Here is a 25,189-nt window from a genome sequence, read left to right as displayed (position 1 = left end):
AACAAATAAAGTTTGCAGAAATGAAAAATATATTTTTCTTCCCTATATAAATAAAATGTATGGATTTATTTTATAAAAAATAAAAATAAAATTTTAATTATTTTGATAGACATAAAATAAGATTTTGTTTTAGATTAATCAGTTTATAGAATTTGTGCCTTATTATGCAAACATGTAAATCAATGACCGGACCCGTTTATAATTTACATATATGTGCATGTCTCAATTCAAACTTAATTTAAAATTAATTTTATTGAAAATTATTAAGAATATAAATATTATATATATATATATACACACACACACACAATATAATATATTGCAACATATACATATAATATGTACGCTATTGAGAAATATAAAATTAATAACAAATATACATCTATTCACTAACATTCAATTAAAATAATTTATCGTATATAGATTATAATTTTTTTCTTATCAGACATATAAATCTAATTTTTATCTAGAAAAAATAAATAATAAAATTTATTAATTTAGATTATATGTAATGTTAATATTATTATATATGTACATTTATTATTAGTTATATTTATTATGATTAATGAATCTTTATATAGAATGTAATAGTTAATTAATTAATAAATGATGAAGATTATATATGGAAAATTTTGAAATGGTGAGATTTTAGATATGCCACATAGGCTAAGGCTTAATCCTATTATATAATAGATCCAGAAGAAGAGAAGGAATTCTCAATTCTTATTGCCTACAATTATTATTATTATTATTATTATTATTATTATTATTATTATTATTATCATTATTATTATTATTATTATTATTGGGAAGGTTAATGATTGTTAATCCAATTCAATGCTGAGGTACAACTTTAGGGGCTAATGCACATTTAGGGCGTGTTTGATATTGGCTAATACACTGTATTAGCTAATTTAATACAGATCAGTCTAGTGTTTGATATTATTTAATAGGGTAAATATCATATTAAACCTTGAATTATACCTGTTTTATCAAAAATACCCTGAAACTTTCAAAATGCTCTCTAAACCCTCAAAGTATCAGAGTTTTATCAAATATATCCCGCATCTCTTTTTCGACCACCAGAAATATGACGTGGTTCGCCGGATGCCACAGTGTAATTTAAAATCTATTTTTTTTAATCCATGTCATTTTTTTATTCTCTTTTTTTAATCCATCCTGGAAATTAATTTAGGGCTAATCGAGTGTAGTCTAAAAGGGGCGAGAAAGGCGTAGCATCTACTGCCGCTGCCGCTGCCTTGACGTCGAGATCGACGGAGAAAGAGGTCGCCGATGATGGCATAGAGAATGCAGCGAGTCGGCAGGAGAGGACTCCGTAGCGTCGGACCAGAGCGGCGACAACCTCGGCTTTAGAGGGGCCTCCGACAACCGCAAGGGAGGCGAGGGTCCCCAACAGAGGAAGCGCGGCGACGCTGTGAGCAAACTCCAGCAGCGACGGCGAGAATCTAGAACAAAAGAGAAGAGAGAGCAGAGTCGATGTTGACCTGAATCGAAAGGCTAGGGCTCGATCCATGAGCAGATGAAGGACTTTAGTGGTGCTGCGATCTCCGGCCAAGGGAGGTGCTGCGACGTCAACCCCGGGGCGGTGACCGGCAATTTCAGACGAAGGATCTAGGGCTCGACATTTTCCCTTCAATTGTGTGCTTTCAGCGAGGAATTAAAGAGGGATCTGGGACGCAGAGATAGACAGAAGGCGACTCAAGACGCCGTGGAGAAGCACCTCGAAGTCCGGCACGGGATCCACCTCGGCGGGGGCGGGGTGGAGGCCGACGGCGGCTCTCCTCCAGCAGGGTGGTCAACCCGCCGATTTGAGGCGGCGGTAGCAGCCCCACGCGGCGTTTCAAGGGGCGGCGACCTAGACTTCGGGCGAAGCAGCAGCAGATCCGGGCGGCGGCGTTGCTTCAGCAGCGGCGACGTCGGGGTGACGGTGGTTCCAGGCGTGGTAGCGCGGCGCGACAACGATCGAGAGACGAGAGATGTGTGTGGGTGTGTTTCAGCGATGGAGAAGAAGAAGGGGCGTTGGCTCAAGCAGAGAGACGCCGGCGTGGAGGCGGACGGCGCCGGTTCGCGCCGATCGAGCATTCGCTGGCCTCAGGCGGCGGCGGCAGAACCGAGAGAAGGGAAGGAGATGAGCTGCGTGAGTTTGGTAAAAGAAAACCGTGAGACATGGATTAAAAAAAGAGAATAAAAAAATGACATGGATTAAAAAAATAGAATTTAAATTACATTGTGGCATCCGGCGAGCCACGTCACATTTCTGGTGGCCGGAAAAAAGATGCGGGATATATTTGATAAAATCCTGATAGTTTGAGGGTTTAGAGAGCATTTCAAAAGTTTCAGGATATTTTTGATAAAGCGGGTATAGTTCAAGGTTTAATATGATATTTACCCTATTTAATAATAATGCGGATGACCCGATTTAATCCCACGACCCAGTATTATTAATCCAGATTTCTTAGGATTAATAATACCACCTCCCCCTTATGACTAACTTAAACCATGATATTCTGTATTTAGCCATAATAGCAAACACCAACTCAGTATTAATAATTTATCATTATTCACGCTAAATATCCTGGTTACAAATTATCCTACATAATCTTTTATTGAAAACCAAACGAGCCCTTAGTAAATAGGATTACAAAATTTGCCATGGAGAGAGAAGGACAAGGGTGAGGTGATTTTGACATTGATGTGCAATTTGTCTAATGCTTAATAAGAATAATGATTATTCTACCACGATTTTAGTGATATGCACATATTATTATTAGAGTGGATTTTTAAAATGGCCACTTTCATATTGTAAAGATAAAAAATGTCCACTAAAATAAAAAACTTAAAAAATGTCCACTGTTACCAAAATACCCTTCACATTAAAAATTAAAAAAATGTCCATTTTACATCACCCCTTTAAAAAATCCCGCAATTTACAACTAGTGTGAATTCACAACCAAAAATTTTTGGTTGTGAATTCAGTGTGAATTCACAACCAGAATTTTTTGTTTGTGAATTCACAACCAATCGAATTCACAATCAAAATTTAATTCACAACCAGATTTTTTTTGTTTTGAATTCACAACTGAACTGAACTGAAACCCTAAACCCTAGTTGTGAATTATTACAATTGTGAATTCACAACTGAACTGAACTGAAACACTAAACCCTAGTTGTGAATTATTATAATTGTGAATTCACAACTGAACTGAAACAGTAAATTCACAACTGAACTGAATTGAAACACTAAACCCTAAACCTAAACCCTAGTTGTGAATTATTAAAATTGTGAATTCACAACTGAACTGAAAACAGTAAATTCACAACTGAACTGAACTGAAACCCTAAACCTAAACCATAGCTGTGAATTATTACGATTGTGAATTCACAACTGAACTGAAACAGTAAATTAATTCACAAATGAACTTAATCAGTAAATTCATAACTGAACTGAACTAAAACCCTAAAACCTAAACCCTAAACCCTAAACCCTAAACCTAAACCCTAGTTGTGAATTATTACGATTGTGAATTCACAACTGAACTGAACTGAAACACTAAACCCTAAACCTAAACCCTAATTGTGAATTATTACAATTGTGAATTCACAACTGAACTGAAACAGTAAATTCACAACTGAACTTAACTCAAACCCTAAACCTAAATCCTGGTTGTGAATTATTACTATTGTGAATTCACAACTGAACTGAAACAGTAAATTCACAAATGAACTTAATTAGTAAATTCATAATTGAACTGAACTGAAACCCTAAACCCTAAATCCTAAACCTAAACCCTAGTTGTGAATTATTATGATTGTGAATTCACAACTGAACTGAAACAGTAAATTCACAACTAAACTGAACTGAAACCGTAAACCTTAGTTGTGAATTATAAACCCTAAACCCTGAACCTTAAACAGTCGAACTCACAACAAGAATTTTTTTTATTGTGAATTCACAAGCCTAAGCCCACTCTAAATCATAAACCCTAAATTCACTCTAAACCCTAAACCTTATAACATAAACCTAAACCGTAAACCCACTCTAAAGCCTAAACCATAAATCCTAAATCCACTCTAAACCCTAAACCCACTCTAAACCCTAAACTCAAAACTCACTCTAAACCATAAACCCTAAACCCTGAACCTTAAACAGTCGAACTCACAACAAGAATTTTTTGATTGTGAATTCACAAGCCTAAGCCCACTCTAAATCCTAAACCCTAAATTCACTCTAAACCCTAAACCCTAAACCGTAAACCCATTCTAAACACTAAACCCTACACAGTCGAATTCACAACAAGAATTTATTGGTTGTGAATTTACAACCAAAATTTAATTCATAGTCAGAATTTTTTGATTGTGAATTCACAACCACAATTTATTTTGGTTGTGAATTCAAGTAGTTGTGAATTTGAGTTTTTAAAGTTTGAATTCACAACTATAAACTAGAACTTATTTTGATTGTGAATTTGAGTTTTAGTGAATTCACAACCAGAATTTATTTTGGTTGTGAATTCAAGTAGTTGTGAATTTGAGTTTTTAAAGTTTGAATTCACAACTAAAACTAGTATTTATTTTGGTTGTGAATTCGAATTTTAGTTGTGAATTTATAAATTTGGTTATGAATTCAAGAATATTAAGTTGTGAATTTATCGAGCTGGTTGTGAATATGAGAATATTAAATTGTGAATTCATAGATCTGGTTGTCAATTCGAGAATATTCAATTGTGAATTCATAATGTGGTCGTGAATTCATAGATCTAATTGTGAATTTAAGAACATTAAAAATAAATATACAAAATCACTATCATATTATTGTTTTGCAAATTCCTAAAATATATAGCTTAATAGAAAATTAATTGTATCTAAATCAACTATACATCAGTGAAAAAAATTTCCTCTGTTTTTTCACATCTATTTCTGATTCATCAAAGCTAAAACAAAAATCTCAACAGAAATTGTGAATGAAAAATTGATCGAAATTCTTCAATCTCGACAATATCACTACAGCTTTGATCACATTAGATCGAAATTCTTCAATCCTCCTCAGACGCTGGAAAATTCTTCGGTGAAGAAGAAATGATCTCCTATAGAGGAAGAGGACCAAACGAAACCCTATAGAGAGAGATCGAAACTGCAACACAGAATGTAAATTTGTTGTCGTTTAACAGAAGCCATTTAGATGCATCAACTTCAAAGGAAAAATCTAATCTTGATTCTAGTAAAGGTGAGACAGCCGACGGATTCCTCGACGATCGGTTTCTGACAAGATCGTCGAAATTCTCCACCGCCTCTAGAGATCCGCTGCCACTGTGCATCACGGTGGTGGTGGTTCGCTGTGCAGCGGTGGTCGGCGACTGTGGAGCGGCGGCAAGGACGAGAGAGAGAGGGAGAGCCGGAGAGGAAGAGGGAGAGAAGAGAGAGAGTGAAGAGAGGATCCGCTGTCGCTGTGCGTCGCGGTGGTCGTGGTTCGCTGTGCAGCGGTGGCCGGCGACTGTGGAGCGGCGGCAAGGACGAGAGAGAGAGGGAGAGCCGGAGAGGGAGAGGGAGAGAAGAGAGAGAGAGAAGAGAAAGCAAATGAGTGTACGATAGAGAGAGAGAGAAGAGAGGGGGAGAGAAATATGGCTACTTTTTTTATTTTTATTGTTAGGGGTAATTTTGTACTTTTACACAAAAACTGGCCACTTTTTATTATTTTTATCTTAGTGGATAATTTTTATCTTTACAATATGAAAGTGAATAGTTTTATATATTAGCTCTAGAATATTTTAGTAGAAATCTTGAATTTAGATTATTAATAGCTATGCTCGGAGATATATATTTTAAAAAAAAAACAATCCAACAAAGAGATTTTGAAAAGTTCAAGCAAGATTTTAAAGATTCTAATTTATATGCTTTGTTAAAGAATCGTTTTATTTGTTTAATTTTATCTTTATTTATATTTTATTTGTTGCATGAGAAATTTAGTGTTGAATCCTTTATTTGATACCACCAATATGTGATTAAGAAATTTGGGCCTATATCTATAAGAGCCCAATTATATATATATATATATATATATATATATATATATATATATATATATATATATATATAGTCCATGATCTATTAAATTTTCAAGAGCCCAATATCAAACTTTTCTTTCGCAGCACACTTGATCAGCCAAGAAACCCAGATTTCAACACCAAGAGATCACGTGTGAAAATAGATAGAAAAATCTGCCCATATTTTCCAAAGGTGCGTTCTCTTTGGTTACGAAGGATAAACAAAATTTCACGCTTTAAATCTTTTCTCTTTTTTCCCACATATCCTACTTGATCCTTACTCATTTCTCATTTACACTACAAATAAGGGATAATATTATCCCTCCAAAAATAATGTGATAATATTATCCCTCTTTTATAGTGTAAATGAGCAAAACGCAACCTAACTAGATTAAATTATACAGAAGGCTTTGATTTGAAATCATCCACGTTACCTTCTTCTTTACCCCATCTATTGCGTTTGTCTTCTTTAAATTACCCACAGCCCTACCCCATACACTTCACCACAGATGAATCTCATCACTTTCATCTCAATTATACTTCCCAAAATTCGATTTCTTCCAAATAAAAGCAAACAAACTTCGCCCTTTTTCTTTACAGAGGCGCCTAAACAAGAGCAGCATAAGCAGTAAAAAACATTCACCTCATCAAGGTTCTATCTTCATACTCAATTTCGTACAAGACTTGTTCTATATTTCACAACACCAATATACATATTCAGTTCATATATTACTTGCAGATAGAACAGAAGCAGAGCTCAGCCCTCTTCATCTTCTTCATAATCACATCACGGTACCCCCAAAGTTTCCATCTTTACTTCATTATTCCCACACTATTCTTTTCGTTCTAATGAACTTTGATGACACACGAAACCAACAAACAAGAAATATACGAATAAAATTCTGCTGATTTAAAATCATCATAGACAATACCATCAAACTTGTGCCTTGACATTTACACTTTGAACTGGACTCTTGTGAAGGAATTGAAGAAACACATAGAAGAACGAACCCTTAAATTTTTTAGTATAAAACTTCAGTCTTTACAGCTTCGATCTTGCTGCGCTTGATTCTTGTTGTGTGTGTTAGTATGGCGTGAGTTCAGTCGGGGCTAGGAGGGGTTGAAGCAGGGAGAGCGGCGGCAGCGGCTGATGGGCTGCTGCTGTTCGGACCCAAGGAGAAGGGGGCGACGGTGAATCTCGCCGTTCGCCGTGAGAAAAAGAGGCGGCGGAGAGGTGAAGGGGGCGGCGACCGCAGCTGTTTATGGCGAGAGAAGGGATAGAGACAGAGAGAGTGGGGCGAGATGTTGAGAGGGAGAGTCGGCAGATGCAGATGCTGGTGGGGGTGAAGGTGATGAGCGCCGGCGAAGCGCCGCCGGTCTTGCTGGAGGTGGACGACGGCTTGGGAGAGAGAAAAGCGATTTCTGTGAGAGAGAGAGAGAGAGACGCATATGAGAATGAACAGGAGAGAGGGAAGTGGTTTGGGCTTGGTTTTATTTCAGTTGGGCTCATTTAATGGGGTTTCAGCATATAGTCTTTTATTAGTGTTGGGTTGATTTAATTGCTGGGCTTATTCTTTTTAAGTTGGCTCTTTTCTTAATTGAAATTTGAGCTTTAGTTATTAAAGAATTAGGTTGCCAATTATTTATTACTTGGGCCTTAATTTAAGTTGGTTTAATTTGTTTTGGTGATTAATTAACTTAATGAGTGTTTATACCATGTAAGAATGATTTGAGAAATTAGAAAATGTTTTGATTACAAAAAAAAAAAAAAAAAAAGATTTTTACCCATTATCAGGGCCGGCCCTGACATTCTGGGGGCCCTAGGCGAAAGGAAAAAAAAAAGCCCCCCTGAAAAATGAAGCTTCATAATTTTATAGCAAACTTGAGATAGTTGCATATATAATTAACATTATTATAAAGTGCAATAAATCATAAATTAACGATCAAATAATTATAGAAATAAAGTAGATTTTTAATATTTTGGGAACAAAATTATCAATAACCTCTTCAAGAATACCCCATGTTTAAAGTATAAAATTGCTAATACATTTAACCTTTTTTGAGATATAGTAGAATGCAAATATATTGATTTTAATTTTAAAAAACTTCTTTCTACTAAAGTTACAATAACCAGTATAGTCTTTTTTTTAGGGGACAATAACCACATTATAATCAACAATATTCTATATGCAATAAAAATATTATAAAAATAATCTAAATTTTTTAATAAGATTAATATTAGTGGACTTGTATTTATTTTGGGGCCCCCTAAATTTAGGGGGCCCTAGGCCCTTGCCCCTTTGGCCCTATGCAAGGGCCGGCCCTGCCCATTATGCATGTTTAGATAATTATTTCACGCGATTTATGATTTTTATGTGCAAATAATTATGTGAATTATATGCCATGTGATATATATTTTTTTTAAATTTGTTACAACCAAAGAAAGATAAAAACCTACTCACACTCTAGCTCCTAGGGTGACTCGAACCCCTGACCTATTGGTTGGAGGGGAAGCGTCTTACCAACAGATTGCGCTTCGTCGTCATATGCCATGTGATATAATGAAGTAATAAAGTTATAATATGTTTTTGCAATAAAATATTTAAGCATTTAAATTGTTTTTAAGTTAAAAGTCAAGCAAGGGTATTGTTGGTGCCCTTACCTGAAAATTTATTTTCAAGTTTATAAAGTGAGTTTTAAAATCCGGGCATAGCGAATCAGAACTTAGTAGCCTCGTTTTGCTATTATCTAAGGCTAGTATCACGAGACCTATTAAGATTAGATTATCTTGTAGGCTCAATTGACTAAGAGGATTAGCATTGCTTTTACGAGACGAGTTACGTTTGACTTCGGACTTTGTCCAATCAAGGTGGGCTTTATTTTACATAAATGTATCTTGAGTTATATAAGCTCTGATATTTCATGAAAATGTTCGTTTATCCAATATAAATGTTCTTATGTGCGTTCTGTATTGTTTAATGCTCGCATAAGCATCGATCGAGATTCTCATTTGACCTAACACGTTAGATGAGGATTGTGTACACAAGGTTAGTGGCTCGATGGGTTGATCGCCATCGTGTACTAACAAAGCTAAGAGGCGTTATAAGGGTGCTTGTCTGGATGTGTTCCGAAGCACAGTTATGATTATTGATCTGACCGGGTGCATCCCGAGATTGATAAATGGGAGAAAAGAAAGCGATCCGTCGGTGGCTAGAGGTCCGGGATCATAAGCAGCTAGTAACAATCGAACGTTACATGGCGCGCCACTTAATAAGAAAAGTTTTGTCATGCTTAGAAGTAGATTTCTGTTTTAAAACCTTCTGAGTCATGATTGTGATATTGGATAAACTGCTTGACTATTTCATAAGATGTTTCGAAAACTCATGCCCACTGAGTACACTAGTACTCAGCCCAAATTATTTTCAAATATTTTCAGGTTGATCGGTTGGTGCAGACAAGGTTGAGTTGAGGCTAGGGTTCCACGCTGTCTTTTGCTTCCGCTAATGACTAGCTTGTTATCTTGTCTTTCAATTCCCTAAACTAAGAACTTCTATTATATGGTGCAGTAGTATCTTGTTGAGCTAAGACTTTTTAACTCATATTTCTATTAATGAAGTTATTGTTGATTATGATCAGAATCGCGAAACTAAACTTATGCAATCCTGTGAGTTTAAATATTATCAATTGATTGGCATCACTCAATGCCTTTCATTTTATCTCTTCAAATTATAAACAACCCATTTAAAAGGGTAAATTGTCAAGTTTATTCAGCTCTATTAAGTTTTTCCATTATTTTTCTATTTATTTTTGTCTTGGTAAAACCGGGGTGTGACATAATGGTATCAGAGAACAAGTTTTCTTTCGTGTCTCTGACTACCGCTAGTTGAATTATTCCGAGTCTAGAATAGTAGCTCTAGACTTCTAAGCATTGTTGCAACCCTCAGCTCACCGTCTCACTGCCTGATCAACAAAGGTACGTTAAAATTTTTTTTTTTCAAGTAAATTATTTTATTCCAAGAAAGTGCGCGCAAAAAGATTACCTTGTGAAATGCTTGAAGGATTCACATATGCAAAGAGTTAATGTTTATGCCAAGAAAGAAGAGTATGATATTTGGACCAGCGAGTCCTTACAAGAAGCAAAGTATGTAATCATGATAGGACTCTCCGAGCCCACATGATCTATTTTCAAAGAAGAACATTATATATTATGACGAGTCTCCCTGAGCTCACATAAACATGTTTGGAAGAAAAAGATTTGTTATTTATGTTTTGATTCTATGAATCATTTATGATTAAAGATATGCTGTGATTTTTAACCCCATGCATGTTAAGAATATTTCAGATGGTATAAATGATATTATTTGTTAACTTAGGTTATTTATAACCTTTTTGAAAGGCGGCGCGAGGTCGGGTGGTGGCGCCGCGCGAAAGGGGGCGCAAACCCTAGTGAGGTGTGAGGTCGGCGGCGCCAGATTTGGGGAAGAAGAAGATTTTTTGAGGGAGAAGAAGTCGACGGCGGCGATGGATGTTTGGGGAAGAAGAAGAACGGCGCGAGGTTTGTGGTGGACGGCGGCGGTGGAGGTATGGGGAGAAGAAGAATTTCTGGAATGATGCGAGGTCTGCGGTGGACGGCGGCGGTGGAGAATTCTGGATTGATGCGAGCCTAAAATTGAAGATGACGAAGTGTTCCAGAGCTGACTAAGCCTTGCCAGAGTGCAGAGCTGCCAGAGGCAACTCTGCCGACTCTGCCCGACTCAGCTCTGCCCCGACTCTACAACTCAGCTCTGCCGACTCTGCTTTGCTCTGCCGACCCCCCACTACGTGCCACATCAACTCGGTATTACAACGTAGGCGATAGGTCAGCTTGGTATTACCACGTAAGCGACACGTCAGCTCGGAGCTTCAACGGAGCAAAAAAGCATGGAAAAATTGTTCAACCCCTTAAGTTCATGGAAAATTTGATAAAAATAAAAAAGTTCATGGAAAATTTGGAAATGGACCCAAAGTTCATGGTTTTTGGCGTAATTAACCCTTATTAAAATTATTTTAGTATTTTTACTATTATTTTTATTATTATTTATTATTATTATTATTATTATTATTATTAATTTTATTATATTATTATATTATAAAAAATATTTTATTATTTTCAATTATTATTTTTTATTATATTAATTACTAAATATTATTTTACTATTTATTATTATTATTATTACTCCCTCCGTCCATGAAAGAACTTCCTAGGAGGGAGTGGCACGGGTTTTAATAAAATGTTGTATAGTGTATTGAGAGTGGAGAAAAGGTTGTAAAGTGTATTGGGAATTGTGAAAAAGTATTAATAATTTATTGTGTTGTTTTAATTAAGGGTAAAGGTGCAGATTAGTCCCTAAAGTAGACCCCCCTAGAGCGTTTAGCCCCCCACACTCGACTTTGGTGCAAATACCTCCCCTATAGTACATAAAAAATATGCAACTTAACCCACGAAGAAAACGGACGTCTAACACCATTTCCTTGAATTTTTTTTATTTTTTTCTTTTATTTTGTAGTGGGTCCCACCACCACCTCCATTCCTCCTCCGACCACCACCACCACCACCACCTCCATTCCTCCTCCGACCACCACCACCACCACCACCTGCTCAGGAATCGCGCTCAATCCGAAGTCGGAGACCTTGAGGTTGTCGTCCTCATCGAGGAGGATGTTCTCCGGCTTCAAATCGCGGTGGTAGACGCCGCGGGCGTGGTAGAACGCCACCGCGGAGATCAGCTGCTGGAAGTACTTCCGCGCCACCTCCTCCTTGAGGCGGCCCTTGGCCACCTTGCTGAAGAGCTCGCCGCCCTTGACGAACTCCATCACGAAAAAGATCTTTGACTTGGTCGCCATCACCTCGAACAATTGCACGATGTTTGGGTGGCGGACGCGCCGCAGGATCGAGATCTCGCGCTTGATTTGCGCCATTAGACCAACTTTCAAGATCTTCTCCTTGTCGGTGACCTTTATCGCCACGCCCTCACCTGTCTTCACGTTCCTCGCGTGGTACACCTTCGCGAAGGTCCCGTGGCCGATGACCTTTCCGACGTCGTACCGGTCTAATAGCAGCCCCTGCAGCTCCTTCTGCTTCGGCGATTTCAGAGATTTGCTTGCGGCTGTGCCGTTGTTGCCGCCGGCGGCGGCGGCGGCGGTCATTGATTTGCAGTGAATTTTAGCTTCTAATCTCGAGGGTTTAACAGCTTATTTACTCAAAGCTCAATTCGATTGCAGTATGTGAGATAATATACAGCTGCTGATTTTGATCGAGAACCCTAAATTCGCAACTGATTTTTTGCAGGCGGTGGTGGTGGTGGTGGTCGGAGGAGGAATGGAGGTGGTGGTGGTGGTGGTGGTCGGAGGAGAAATGGAGGTGGTGGTGGGACCCACTACAAAATAAAAGAAAAAAATAAAAAAAATTCAAGGAAACGGTGTTAGACGTCCGTTTTCTTCGTGGGTTAAGTTGCATATTTTTTATGTACTATAGGGGAGGTATTTGCACCAAAGTCGAGTGTGGGGGGCTAAACGCTCTAGGGGGGTCTACTTTAGGGACTAATCTGCACCTTTACCCTTTAATTAATGTTATTTGAGTGGTGGAAATTGTCTTTGGTGGGGTATTGTCCCAAAATAGGAAAAAGTAGGAAGTTCTTTCGTGGACGTCCCGAAATAGAAAAATAGGAAGTTCTTTCGTGGACGGAGGGAGTATTATTTAATTAAAAAATAAACTTTATTATAGAATAATCTCATATCCGTTGGAATACATAATAACCTGGGGGAGAGGAGGAATGACTAATCCCATATGCATTGGAATAGGCATTCCATTAGGAAAAGACGATTCCCATTACAGAAATCGTACCAGCCATATGAGTGAGAATGGACGTACGTAGGAATCACCATTTCATTCACATTTCATTCCTGCATGCATACCAGCCATGCCCTTAGACTTCAATGATAAGTTTATTGAGCTTTCGGATTTTGCCAAATTCTACACTAAGAAATATTCCCTCCGTCCCACTAAGCATGACTCCTTAATTTTGACACATTTATTAAGAAAAAGAATGATTAAAGAAGGAAAATAATAGAAAGTGGTGGAACTCATAACTTTTTGTGAGATAAAGAATTTCCTTTTTTTTTTTAAAAAAAAGATCATTTATAATGGGACAATCCAAGATGACGGAGGCATATTAAATGGGATGAAGAGAGTATATTTTTAGATCATACAAGTTCTATTACAACATGATCGAATTCAAACATTATTGGCAAAATATAGGTGAATTTGCTAGAGTGAGCTCAAGCACCCCCAAAACATTGTCTATTAACTTCATATTACTAGCATTTTTGTAGTCGGAAAATTTTCCATTTTAACATCTCCTCTGAGATATATTTTTGGCTTCGTGAATTAATTATGTTTCCTTGGTTGACACTTTATCTAAAATAAAGAAAGTCAAGTTACCCTTGATGCAGGGTTAAGTGTAAGCATGTTGGATAGTGACAAGGGTGAGTAGTGCAATAACTTCAAATAATTTCATTGATTAAGCCTCAAAGAAGTAGGGAGGTTTGAGTCAATTAATAAATCAAATCAACGATTATTCTTATTAAGCAGCATATGTCGATCACTATATACACAATTAAAAATTGAGAATGAATTCAAAAAGGGGAGTTTGAAACTTGGTCAAACCGACTTTGCCTCTCTGGATTGAATTAAGACATATAGAGTGACGCGTGGACTAAAAAGGTTACTAAGATTAGACATTTTTCATACGTAAATAGTGGCTTGTTTTAAGTTCAGATGAGAAAAATCGTAGCTAGCTGCTACTGCCAGATCTTCATGAATAATATAGGGGTATAAAGGGATGTTTGATTTTATTTTCAACTCCAAATTTCAATTTTTAGTTTTTAGTATTTTTCAGTATATATTTTATAAAGTAGTACTCCTCCGTCAACGAAATAGAGCACCGTTTGAAGGTGAACACAGATTTTAATAAAGTTGTTAAAATTATTGTAAGTAGAATAAAGTTACAATTGATAGTGATAGTATTAGTACAAAAAAGTAGAATAAAGTATATTACTATTAATTAAAAATGGAAGTTAATAATATGTGAGAAAAGATATGATGTGAATCATGTGATGGTTCAAAAAGTTAAATGAAACTCTTTTCGTGGATAAGAAAAAGATAAGCAAGACTCTTTTTCGTTGACAGAAAGAGTAATATTTTTGCTATTTTGAGTATCCACTATAAGTATGATGCTTTTCTTTTTAGGATATAATTTTACATTCTATTCTTATTTTTCACCTTACAAATACCATTTATTTAAAAAAAATACTTATAGTCCACATTTAAATCAAACTCAACAACTCATTTCATACATTGTGATATCCTTTTATCCACTACTTAAAATCCACCAAATATTGCATTAAAACATGCGTCATTTTAAAGTGTCAATAATTTTAATGGACGGAAGAAGTATTATTTTTTTATTTTTAATTTTTAATTGGAAAATGATAATATGCACCATTTCAAAGTGCCAATAATTTTAATGGACGGATGGAGTATTATTATTATTATTTACTTGAAAGAGGAGAAGTGGTGGAGTTTGAATCCTAGACTTGGACACTTGCAAATTAAAGTTTGTGTCGCTTGAATGTTCAATAAAAGAGAATTATATTGTTTTTGTGTGACGAGTTATTGTACAAACCAAATTTATTGTATAAAATACCTTTCGATAAAGCAGTATGAATTCGCTACCAAACATTATGAATTTAAAGAATGAAATTTTCGCCACTTATGAAATTTAAATTCTTGCGCACGAATTCATTCATTAAAATGATGAAACCACTATAGATCTTCACGGTCTAAAGATAGAAGATGATTCGGTTTTTGTATATGTTATATGCATTGACTTATCTGAACCATTCCCCATAAAAAAAATGATATGTATGTATCGTGAGCATCACTCTAGTCTACATTAGCAATATCCTTTTTGTTTTATAAATTTATTTTTATTCTGATACCTAAAAAATTGCAATCGACATTATAAATTTTACTACGTCCAGAAAAATCAAAAGCTCGATTTAACCATTTTCCCTACAGCTTTAAATAAATGAAAATGAAAAGTTCAATTTTTATGTAATTTATAATTAATGACGTCAATAATAATTTTTAAAATAAATATATAAAATAAATAAAAAACAATAATATAAATTAAATGTGAGCGGTGCTGACGATATGTATGTTACATATTGTTTCTTTATATGTATATATATATAAAGTCAAAATGTAACGTTACAAAATTTTATTTTGTTTGGATGAGATGGAAAAGTCCCTACATATATAATGTTCATATATACATGAGACAAGGGATTGACAGTAGGGGGTGGTGGAAGCATGGCCACAGGTAAGAAAATAAGCTTGAGATTGTGATAGGGGGGACCTATAGCTATTAATTTATACCATGATCGATAATGAAATGTGTTATCTAATGCTTATCACTTCACACTTTTCATTATTAATAATTCATTTCAAGTTTATTCTGTCACACATGTACACCCCTTATCTATATCTTGACTGCCACCAATTGTGATAGGAGTGCTACCATAGGGAAAATAAAACATGTTATTAATTACTCCCTCCATCCCATAAAACATGACACAGTTCTTTTCGACACGAGAATTAATAAATTGGTATTTTGTGTGTTAAGTGTAGTATATGAAAAAGTGAAAATGTGAATAAAGGATAATTTTTTTGTCATTTTTAGAAACGTGTCATGCTTCGTGTGACAGACCAAAAAGGAAACTGTGTTATGCTTCGTGGAACGGAGGGAGTAATTTATAGTTTCAAAATAATATCGAAACTGCATGCACGATAATATAATGACTTAGAAGGTGTTAACTAGGGATGTCAATCGGGCCAACCCACTCGGTTTCGGGCCAACCCATTCGGTTTCGGGTTATTTTCGGTTCGGGCTAGTCGGTTTTTTTATTTTTCGGGCTAAAATTTTTCGACCCTAACCCTAACCCACTCGGTTTCGGGCTAGCCCGTTCGGGCCCACAAATTTATGATTTTTTATATGTATAATTTTTTTATATGGATAATCATATTATTGTAATAAAAATATGTCGTGCTTTTTAAATCAAAATATTTCGCCTTATTTTAGATACAAAAATTAGTGTATTTTAATGTAAATTTACATAATATCTAATTTTAACTTTGTTTCCGATAAAAATTGTATATAGATATAACATAAATTACTATCTTTCTTTGACTTTTATATGATAAATATTTATTATTAATCGTTAGAAAAAATCAAAACATATTATACAAGTATCAAAATGTTATTATCAAATTAAAAAGTAAAGATTAAAGTTTAGAAATCAATTATTAAGAATGTGTTCGGTTAATCGGGCCAACCCACTCGGTTTTCGGGCCAACCCTATCGGGCTCGGGCTATTTTCGGTTCGGGCCATTCGGGCTAAATTTTTTTCGGGCTAAAAATTTTCAGCCCTAACCCACCTTTTTTATCGGTCTATTCGGGTCGACCCGTCGGTTTCGGGCTTTTTTGACATCCCTAGTGTTAACTGAATCCAAATTTGTTAAGGGACGAAATACACCAACGCACACACTAAGTTAATTTGGGGCAATTTCAAGGTTTGGATTTAAACTTGAGAAGCTAGTATTTGACTAGTTACATAATTTTTGAAGTATTATGAGATATCATATATTGAGGTGATTAGTCATTATGCGTGTCACAAAAATAAAAGTATGTTATAAATTTTACGTTCTTATTTATTTTGTTTTCAAACCCACAATTAATTGACACCGAGCATTGCAGATACCCTAAATGTAGCCCAACCCGACGGGCCTAGGCACCGACCCGGCCCAAAATTTCAGCGGCCTCTAATATTGAAGCCCAGCCCAGCCCAGCACGGGCCGCCGGGCGGGCCGGGCCAAATTCTTATAAGTAAAATTTTAACTTATTATATTTTCAATAATCGTGTATTCACGTTTCCATCTTGAATATTGATAAATGATAAGCAAGTTTAAAAAGCATTTATATTTAAAACAAAATGCTTTTGAAAAGCAAAAGGTGAATCATCATTCATCACCTATTCATGTTTAAATCAGTAAGTTTTGCTTTTCTTGTTCATCTTTATTCTTTAGGTTGATAGCTAAATTAGAAATTATTTTAATAGTAAGTAATTACCGAAGATGAGAGGAGCGAGAGAAAATGAGCGGGGGTGGAGAGAGGTAAGGAAGAGAGGGGTAGATGTTTCCCGTCCCGAGAGAACTCCGACAAGGCATTCAGAAAAAATTTACCCTAGGTTCACCCAAACCCACCATTTTGATGGTTATCGGACAGAAGATTGGTACCATGGAAGAGAGGTTGATACTTTCTTTTTCAACAATTTTCCAGAAAGAACCACCTCTTACCAACTAGAGCTTAGATTCAAGGAGATAGGGAAAGTGACGGATGTGTTTCTCCCTAAGAAGAGGGACCTCAGGGGCAAACCTTTCGGCTTCGTCAGATTTGAGAAGGGTCAAGACGAGGAACGTGTTCTACATGAAATGAACAACATCCGGTTCGGTACTTACAAGCTGAGAGCTTATACTCCTAGATTCCAACGACCGAGAAAGGAGTTTCAACAGCTTAAGGAGGCAAGGGAATATCACAACCGTGGACAACAACAGTTCAAGCCTCCAAAAACCAAAAGTTTCAACTCTCTAACCGGAATCAGGAAAAATGGTATTTCCTTCGCAGAGGCTCTTGGCGGAACTAAAAAGGATGATGAACCCCCAGCAGATGAAGTCTTTTGTTACCAAACTTCAGAGGAAGAATTGAAGTGGCTAAAGATTGTTTTTACCGGGTACGTCAAAACGGAATATGCATGGGAAGATTTCGGGGATGAGATCAATAGTAAATGTGCATCTGCTTTCAAAGTCTCGTCGTTGGGAGGTAACCTTGTTCTCACTCAAAGTCTCACCCAAACCCCGGTGGAAGAGATCATCAAGGGTTTCGATGAATGGGCGAATTTTTGGTTCGAATGGACTAGACCATGGTCATACATTGACAAGAGTTTTCAAATGACGATCTGGACAAAATGGAACGGGGTTCCATTGCAGGCATGGGGTACAAGGTTTTTTGAATCTGTCGGATCGAAAATGAGGATGGTGATTAAAATACATGAAGGTACAAAGAACAGAGATAGACTCGACGTTGCCTTCATTCAAATCTCCACAGGGTTAGAACCGATTAATAGAACAGTGGATTGCAAGATTAATGGTGCACACTTCAAAATCTTTATCTCAGAACTCCAGGAGTCATTGCCAAACAAAGATCCTATTCTCGGAGATGAAAGCTCTGACCCAGATTCTGATATTTCGCCGGACGAGGAAGAAGTGGACGCCTCTTTCATTCTTCCGGCACAAGCTCAGGTGGGGGATGGTTCAGAACGGCGGACAAATGACGATTCGAACTCTGCCTCGATCCACTGGAACCCTAATTGCTCACTAATAGAAGTTCAAGTCGGTTTATCTCCCCAAGAAGATTGCACGCGGGATATTGTTCCACAATCATTGGAATCATTCTCTCGAGTGCCAGAAATAGTTGAAGATACCTCGACAATCGAGGAGACGCGTCTCAAAAGCAGGGTGGATGTTGTTACGCTCCCTGGAAACAAAATTAGCTTCGGGCCGGACCCGGAATTTTCAAGCCCAAATCTTTTGAGAGTCGAGGAAGCGGCCCAGGATAAATTCAGCCCAACCAGGCCAACACTCCATAAAGAGTGCCAGACGGGGCCCAAGACCCAGCACCCAACCAACCCAGATGTACCTTTCCAGACCCATAAACCGGAACCCCCTCTCGCGGATCTCCAAAAACGAATCCCTTTGGGAAATCAGGACACCATAAAAAAAAGAATTGGGAGTGATTCTTCTCTCAAGTTGGGTCTGAGCCGTTTTCTCCAGAATAGGAATAAAAAAACTCAATCCAGAAGCTCGATCAGGAAAAACTTTGATGGAAAGGGAAGCACTCCTCAGACCCACAATGTCTCTGCGGAGGACGTGCAACTTCAAGGTTCAAAACAGAAGGAAGCAGAGAATCAAGGCAAGAAGATTTGGGATTTTGGGAAAGCGATTGGACTCACCTCACCTTTGGGAGACGACGTGATGGCCCTTGAATTGGAAAATAGAGGTACCTTTTTGGGAAGAGAGGAGGAGACAGATGCAGCTGCCCAATGAAGATCTTCTCCTATAATGTTAGAGGTCTTGGGAGTAAGGTTAAGAAGAGAGAAGTTCGGGAAATCATTCAGAATCAGAACATCGATTTTTGCATGATCCAGGAAACTAAAATGGAGTCTTTCGGTGATTATGACAACAAAATTATTTGGGGTTCGGATAACGTGGGCGGAGTCTCTCGTAAAGCCGAAGGGAGATCAGGGGGAATCCTCACTCTTTGGAATCCTATCAATTTTTCTTGCTCAAGTTCTTGGGATATTCCTGGTGCACTCTTCGTCAATGGCCGCTGGAATCCAGGTAAGATCGACATTTGCCTCATAAATGTTTATGCTCCTCAATCGCTTGCAGATAGGTGGTTCTGTGGGATCAAATTGGTATTGTCGTTGAACAAAATAGAGATATTTGTATTTGCATTGGTGGTGATTTCAATTCGATAAGAGCAGCAAATGAAAGAATTGGGAGAGGAACTCAGTTTTCGACAAGAGATATTCAGAGCTTCAACTCTTTCATCAGAGGAAAGGACCTTAAAGACATCCGTCTTCAAGGTAGAAAATACACTTGGTACCAACCTCAAGGGTTGTGTAAGTCAAAGTTGGATCGGTTTTTAGTTAACGATAAATGGTTAGCAAAGTGGCCACATTCAGTGGCAAGAAGTCTCCAAAGAACGATATCGGACCACTGTCCGATCACTCTTGACACAAAAGAGATTGATTGGGGGCCAAAAACTTTCAGGTTTATCAATGCTTGGACAAGCCATCCCGATTTTGAGAGAATCGTCAAGGATTCATGGGAAAAACCCGCATCTCAGGTTGGAGCAGCTTCGTTTTCAAGGAAAAAATGAAAAGGTTGAAGACGGATCTTAAGTCCTGGAACAGAGTCAGCTTCGGATCCTTGGAGGAGAACATCTCAAGACTTAAGTCAGTTCTTCAAGAGTGGGATATTGCCGACGAAACCTCGGGACTGAATGAAGAAGAAATTCTTCAAAGAAACGAGACAACGACAAAGCTGAACATTCTTATGAAAAACAGAGATGATCTTTTGGCACAAAAAGCAAAAATTCGCTGGTTGAAGGACGGAGATATCAACAACAGCTTTTACCATAAAGCAATAAATGGGAGAAGAGCAAAGAATCACATTGCAGGCCTTCATGTTAAGGACAGATGGTTGGAGGATCCCGGGGAAGTAAAAAAGGAAATTCGATCTCACTTTGAAAACCAATTCAAAATTAGATCGGGTTGTAAACCTACTCTCCCTGATGATTTTGTACAGAAGGGCATCACTGAAGAGATGAGAAGCAAGCTTGACGCTTCTTTCACCGAGGAAGAGGTCAAGATGGCCGTGTGGAGTTGTGATGGAGGAAAAAGCCCGGGGCCAGACGGATTCAACTTTCATTTCATAAAGAAGTGCTGGAATATCCTAAAAGAAGACATCATGAAAGTTATGGGAGAATTTCACTCTCATGGATCTTTAGCTAGAGGCTGCAATCCGTCATTCCTTGTTCTGATTCCGAAAAAGGACTCGGCCTCTTGTCTGAAGGATTATCGCCCCATCTCTCTCATCAACTGCATGTATAAGGTCTTAGCGAAAGTTCTCGCTGGAAGACTGAAACAGGTAATGAATTTCATTATCTCCGACAGCCAAAGTGCTTTTATCGAAGGGAGATTCATTCTAGACGGGGTGATTGTCTTAAATGAAATTATTGACGAGTCAAAGAAGAGAAAGAAAGGGACTTTACTTTTCAAAGTCGACTTCGCCAAGGCTTATGACACCGTCGATTGGAGCTTTTTGGATATTATGATGGGCAAGATGAGGTTTAGCCAAAGGTGGAGAAACTGGATTTCTGGTTGCCTTAGATCTTCCACAGCTAACGTGCTCATCAACGGTAGCCCGTCGGGCGAATTTCAGCTGGAGAGAGGTCTGAGACAAGGTGATCCACTTTCACCGTTTCTTTACTTAATTGTTGCCGAAGGCCTAAGCCTCTTAACCGAAAGAGCAGTCAAGGAGAAGTTACTGGAACCAGTGGAAATTGGGGTGGAAAAAATCAAAGTCTCTCACTTACAATACGCGGACGACACCATGTTCGTTGCCTCTGGTAAGGTTTCACATGCTTGGGCTTTTAAAAGCATTTTAACTCTTCTTGAGAAGCTTTCGGGCCTTTCTGTTAACTTCGAGAAAAGCAGTTTGTTTGGTATTGGAATCCCGAGCCCTATCTGTTTGCAGTTGGCTTCGGTCATCGGCTGCAAATTAGATTCTCTTCCGACAAAATATTTGGGTATTAGAATCGGCTCGAGACTTAATAGAGCGAGTGAATGGTCTTTTGTTGAGGAGAAGATCAAACAAAAAATCATCAAGTGGAACAACAGGAAGCTGTCGATGGCTGGGAGATCAACCCTTATTCGTTCAATCCTTACCTCCATTCCGATTTACCATCTATCCTTCTCCATTTTCCCAAAAAAAGTCTTGCGTAATTTGCAGTCCTTGCTGAGTAACTTTCTGTGGGGGGTAGGGAGGGGGGAGGAGTAGGGGGGCAAAAGAAAATCCATTGGCTTAAATGGAATGACTTATGTGCTGATCCAAAAGAGGGGGGTTTGGGTTTCATCGATCTTGAGAGATTCAATAAGGCACTCATGTTGAAGTGGTTGTGGAGGTTTCTTAATGAGAGAGACAGCTTGTGGGTCAGAGTTATGAGAGCTTCTAAGGGTGATATCCTTTGGGACGAGGAGGGTTTTAGGCTTGAAAAGAGTAGAGTGAGGGAAGCGGGATGGTGGAAGAGGGTTTTGGGCTTGAGTCAGGGTGAGAAAGGGAGTTGGTTTCGAGATAATCTAGATATTAAAATTGGGGAGGGTAATCTGTTTAAGTTTTGGCATCATGCGTGGCAAGGGGAAATTAGATTGAGGGATAGGTTCTCTAGACTTTTTCGCATAAATAGCAACAAGGGAGGATACATTAGAGACATGGGGGAATGGGATCAAGGCATCTGGAAATAGAAACTGGAGTGGGAGAGGGACCTGAGGGATAGGGAGCAGTCCAATCTTGAGGAACTAACGTCTTTTATCAATAATGTGCCTCTAATTTCAGGGAAGAACGACAGGTGGATTTGGAAACCATCCCCAAATGGTTTCTTCTCCGTTAACTCTGCTTACAAAGAGATCAGTAAGGAGCTCTCATCAAACACTCAGTCCAGCATCGGAAAGGAATTCAGAAGCATATGGAAAGCAGCAGCTACACAAAAGGCAAAGTTTACGGCTTGGAGAATCCTTAAAGATAGGATGGCGACGTGCGAAAATCTGATAAGAAGACAGATTTCTATTTCGAACGTCGAAGCAGATTGCATTTTTTGCCGATCACAACAGGAAGACTCAAACCATCTATTTTTTGGATGTCAAAGAACCTCTGAAATCTGGTATGAACTGCTTTCCTGGCTCGGAGTTCAGATGGCATTACAACCACGTGCTAAAGAGCACTTCAACACTTTCTCTAATCTCGGCAACAAGAAAGATGCTTGCACACTTAGAAGCCTGTGGATCCGCTCGGTTTGGTGCATCTGGAACCTGAGAAATGAGTGCAAATTCAGCAAATCTTCTTGGAGCAAGGACAATCTGATTAGAGAAATCAAATCAAGAACATGGACGTGGAGCTCGGCTTTCGGCTCGAAACCCGCAGCGAGAGATTTCAAAGCTTGGATGATCTCCTTTCGTTAGCTTCTGGTTTTTCGTTCCTTCTTTTTTCCCCTGCTCCTTCTTCTTCTTTTCCTGGTGGCTGCATCTTCTTCCTTTCTCCTTTTTCTCCTCTACTGTACTCTGAACCTGGTTTCTTGGTACCCCCAGTACCCCTCTTTAATCTTATTTGCTTTTTTCCTGATAAAAAAAATAAAAAATTAATAGTAAGTACTATAATATTAAATGACTAAGTGAGGATTTAAATCCTAATTTCAATTTGCAATCAGACGACTTGGACAAACTTTTTTTGGACTTGGACTCTTGGAGGAATAATGATTAATGAATTTAAAATAGCCTATAACTGACGAGCCAATTTAGGCCCGAAAGCCAGCGGGCTTTTCGGGCCACGGCCCGCGTGACCTGGCGGGCCGCGTGGGTCGGGCCTGGGAGGCCTGGTTTTTTTTTTTGCCTTAAAAATCCTAGCCCAACCCGGCCAAAACTACGGGCGGGCCGGGCCAATTTCAGCCTATTTTGACAGCTCTACTAAATGTAATAGATACATAACATATTAACATGTGTTGTACACTAATTAAAATTAGAGAATGGTAGCAAATACTTCCCATATTAAAATACAATTTTAATTACCTAGTGTGCTTCCTCTCAAAGAAAATGAGTTCTCTCCCTATCATTTTCTTTTATTGAGTTAATGAATGGGATGATTTTGATTTGTAATATGATCTCTCATCTTTATAAAAAGTGAGGAGGAGCATTACTAGCATCACAGTAAAGCATCTAGTAGTGATATAATTCTAAAATGTGTTCCAAAAAATTGTTATATCTTTAGATATAAGAAAACTTAATTATATCCGCACATGCTTCTATGTACATTATATTTATTACATATAAAAATATAAATAAAGTTGAGGGGTGATTATCTATTAATTCAAAAAGTTTTCACGAATTCTGAAATTGCATCTAATTTTTTAAAATTTCATCATAATCCATAACCTTTTGTTTTCTTCTAATTTATATTCGGTCATTAGTTTTCTTCAACGTGGACGTCGAAAAATGACATTGTGGCCGCCGAAAATGACACTTGGACCTAAAAATACTATTTTAAAGAATAATAAAAAATAAAAATAATAAAATTCCCCTCTCCTCATTCCCATGTCATGTTCTCCCTAACCCAAACCCTAATTCCCCCTCCCTTACCTGTCGCCGCCCCTTATCGGCGTCCGTACGGTCTTCTCCCTCAAGCGACGGATCCACGGCCGATGATCGACACAAACGCTCTCTTTGCAGAGCGACCGCCACGCGCCTTTACGATATTATATAGTGATCGTTCGCAGCCATTGCCCTCTCGTCAAACGACGATCCCCAACTGGAGAAGCGTACGCCTTCTGTGCACGTACGCCGACGTCGATAGCGGATTGGAGAACAAGGACTGCGACATCGATAAATACCACAACACGAATGAGAGAGAGGATGAGGAGGAGTGAGAAACCACCGTCGCTCGCTTCAGATTCATCATCTCATTAGCCTGTACAGGAGCAACCTTGATCTCCCAGACGGAATGGTGCTTCGGTGTGCTCGGGTGGGTCTTCGTCTCTAGGGACGTCGTCGTAGTAGACGTGGAAGGAGGATTTGAGATTCGCCACAAGATTTGAGAACAAGTTGTCATTGTCTGGCAAGAGGGCGGCAACGGCAGGTGGGGGAGGGGAAATTAAGGTTTGGGTTAAGGGAACACGACAAAGGAAGGGGTGTTTTTGTTTTTATTTTTTTATTATTTTTAAAATATATTTTTTAGTGCAAGTGTCATATTTGAGTCCAAATGTCATTTTTGGCGGCCACGGTGTCATTTCCAGCAGCCACAATCTCATTTTTCGACGTTCACGTTGAAGAAAATCGATGATCAGACATAAATTATAAGAAAACAAAAGATTATGAATTCTGAGGAAATTTTTAAAGAATAAGTGCTATTTCAAAATTCGTGAAAACTTTTTGAATTTACAGGCAAATACCCTTAATTTTATTAATTATAAATTAATAAACCTTCAAATATAAAATTTTGTGATATATTTTTATTTTTATGATGCCAGTATTAATTACTCATTACGAAATGACATAATTTTATTTATATGTATGGAAGACTTCAACGCGGTTCTTAGCGCTCATGAAAGACGTTGTAGACGTCAATGTTATTTCTTGTA

The 25,189-nt window shown here is 37.9% G+C and overlaps 2 protein-coding genes and 1 long non-coding RNA gene across 3 annotated transcripts; 2 read left to right on the top strand and 1 right to left on the bottom strand.

The window, feature by feature from the left end:
- The first annotated feature begins 6,477 nt into the window (after positions 1-6,477).
- On the top strand, positions 6,478-11,061 carry LOC131017906 (uncharacterized). Its single transcript, XR_009099920.1, has 2 exons — positions 6,478-8,931; positions 9,499-11,061. It is a non-coding gene; the product is annotated as an uncharacterized LOC131017906 (long non-coding RNA).
- Positions 11,062-11,200: 139 nt separating this feature from the next.
- On the bottom strand, positions 11,201-12,248 carry LOC131018472 (CBL-interacting serine/threonine-protein kinase 12-like). The gene has a single exon (XM_057947191.1). It carries the CDS (start codon positions 12,246-12,248, stop codon positions 11,598-11,600), a length of 651 nt encoding a protein of 216 aa, XP_057803174.1. The 3' UTR covers positions 11,201-11,597.
- Positions 12,249-19,319: 7,071 nt separating this feature from the next.
- LOC131018471 (uncharacterized) lies at positions 19,320-23,021 on the top strand. The gene is made up of 6 exons (XM_057947190.1): positions 19,320-19,694; positions 19,764-19,901; positions 19,965-20,052; positions 20,129-21,805; positions 21,901-22,293; positions 22,399-23,021. The coding sequence occupies exons 1-6, from the start codon at positions 19,320-19,322 to the stop codon at positions 23,019-23,021; spliced, it is 3,294 nt and encodes a 1,097-aa protein (XP_057803173.1).
- Positions 23,022-25,189: the final 2,168 nt, after the last annotated feature.

The sequence above is a fragment of the Salvia miltiorrhiza genome, chromosome 3 (assembly GCF_028751815.1).
Source record: "Salvia miltiorrhiza cultivar Shanhuang (shh) chromosome 3, IMPLAD_Smil_shh, whole genome shotgun sequence".
In the NCBI taxonomy this organism is placed as follows: domain Eukaryota; kingdom Viridiplantae; phylum Streptophyta; class Magnoliopsida; order Lamiales; family Lamiaceae; genus Salvia; species Salvia miltiorrhiza.
Note: the sequence above shows the minus strand (reverse complement) of the source record. Positions and strands in the feature narration are given on the sequence as shown.

What these genes read in the sequence shown, in the direction of transcription:
- LOC131018471 (XM_057947190.1), top strand. Translation starts at nt 19,320, where the DNA reads ATGAAGATCTTCTCCTATAATGTTAGAGGTCTTGGGAGTAAGGTTAAG. An exon ending in TGGGGGCCAAAAACTTTCAG is followed by an intron (nt 20,053 to 20,128) that starts GTTTATCAATGC and finishes CCCGCATCTCAG; the next exon opens with GTTGGAGCAGCTTCGTTTTC. An exon ending in CATGGGGGAATGGGATCAAG is followed by an intron (nt 22,294 to 22,398) that starts GCATCTGGAAAT and finishes CTCTAATTTCAG; the next exon opens with GGAAGAACGACAGGTGGATT.
- LOC131018472 (XM_057947191.1), bottom strand. Translation starts at nt 12,248, where the DNA reads ATGACCGCCGCCGCCGCCGCCGGCGGCAACAACGGCACAGCCGCAAGC.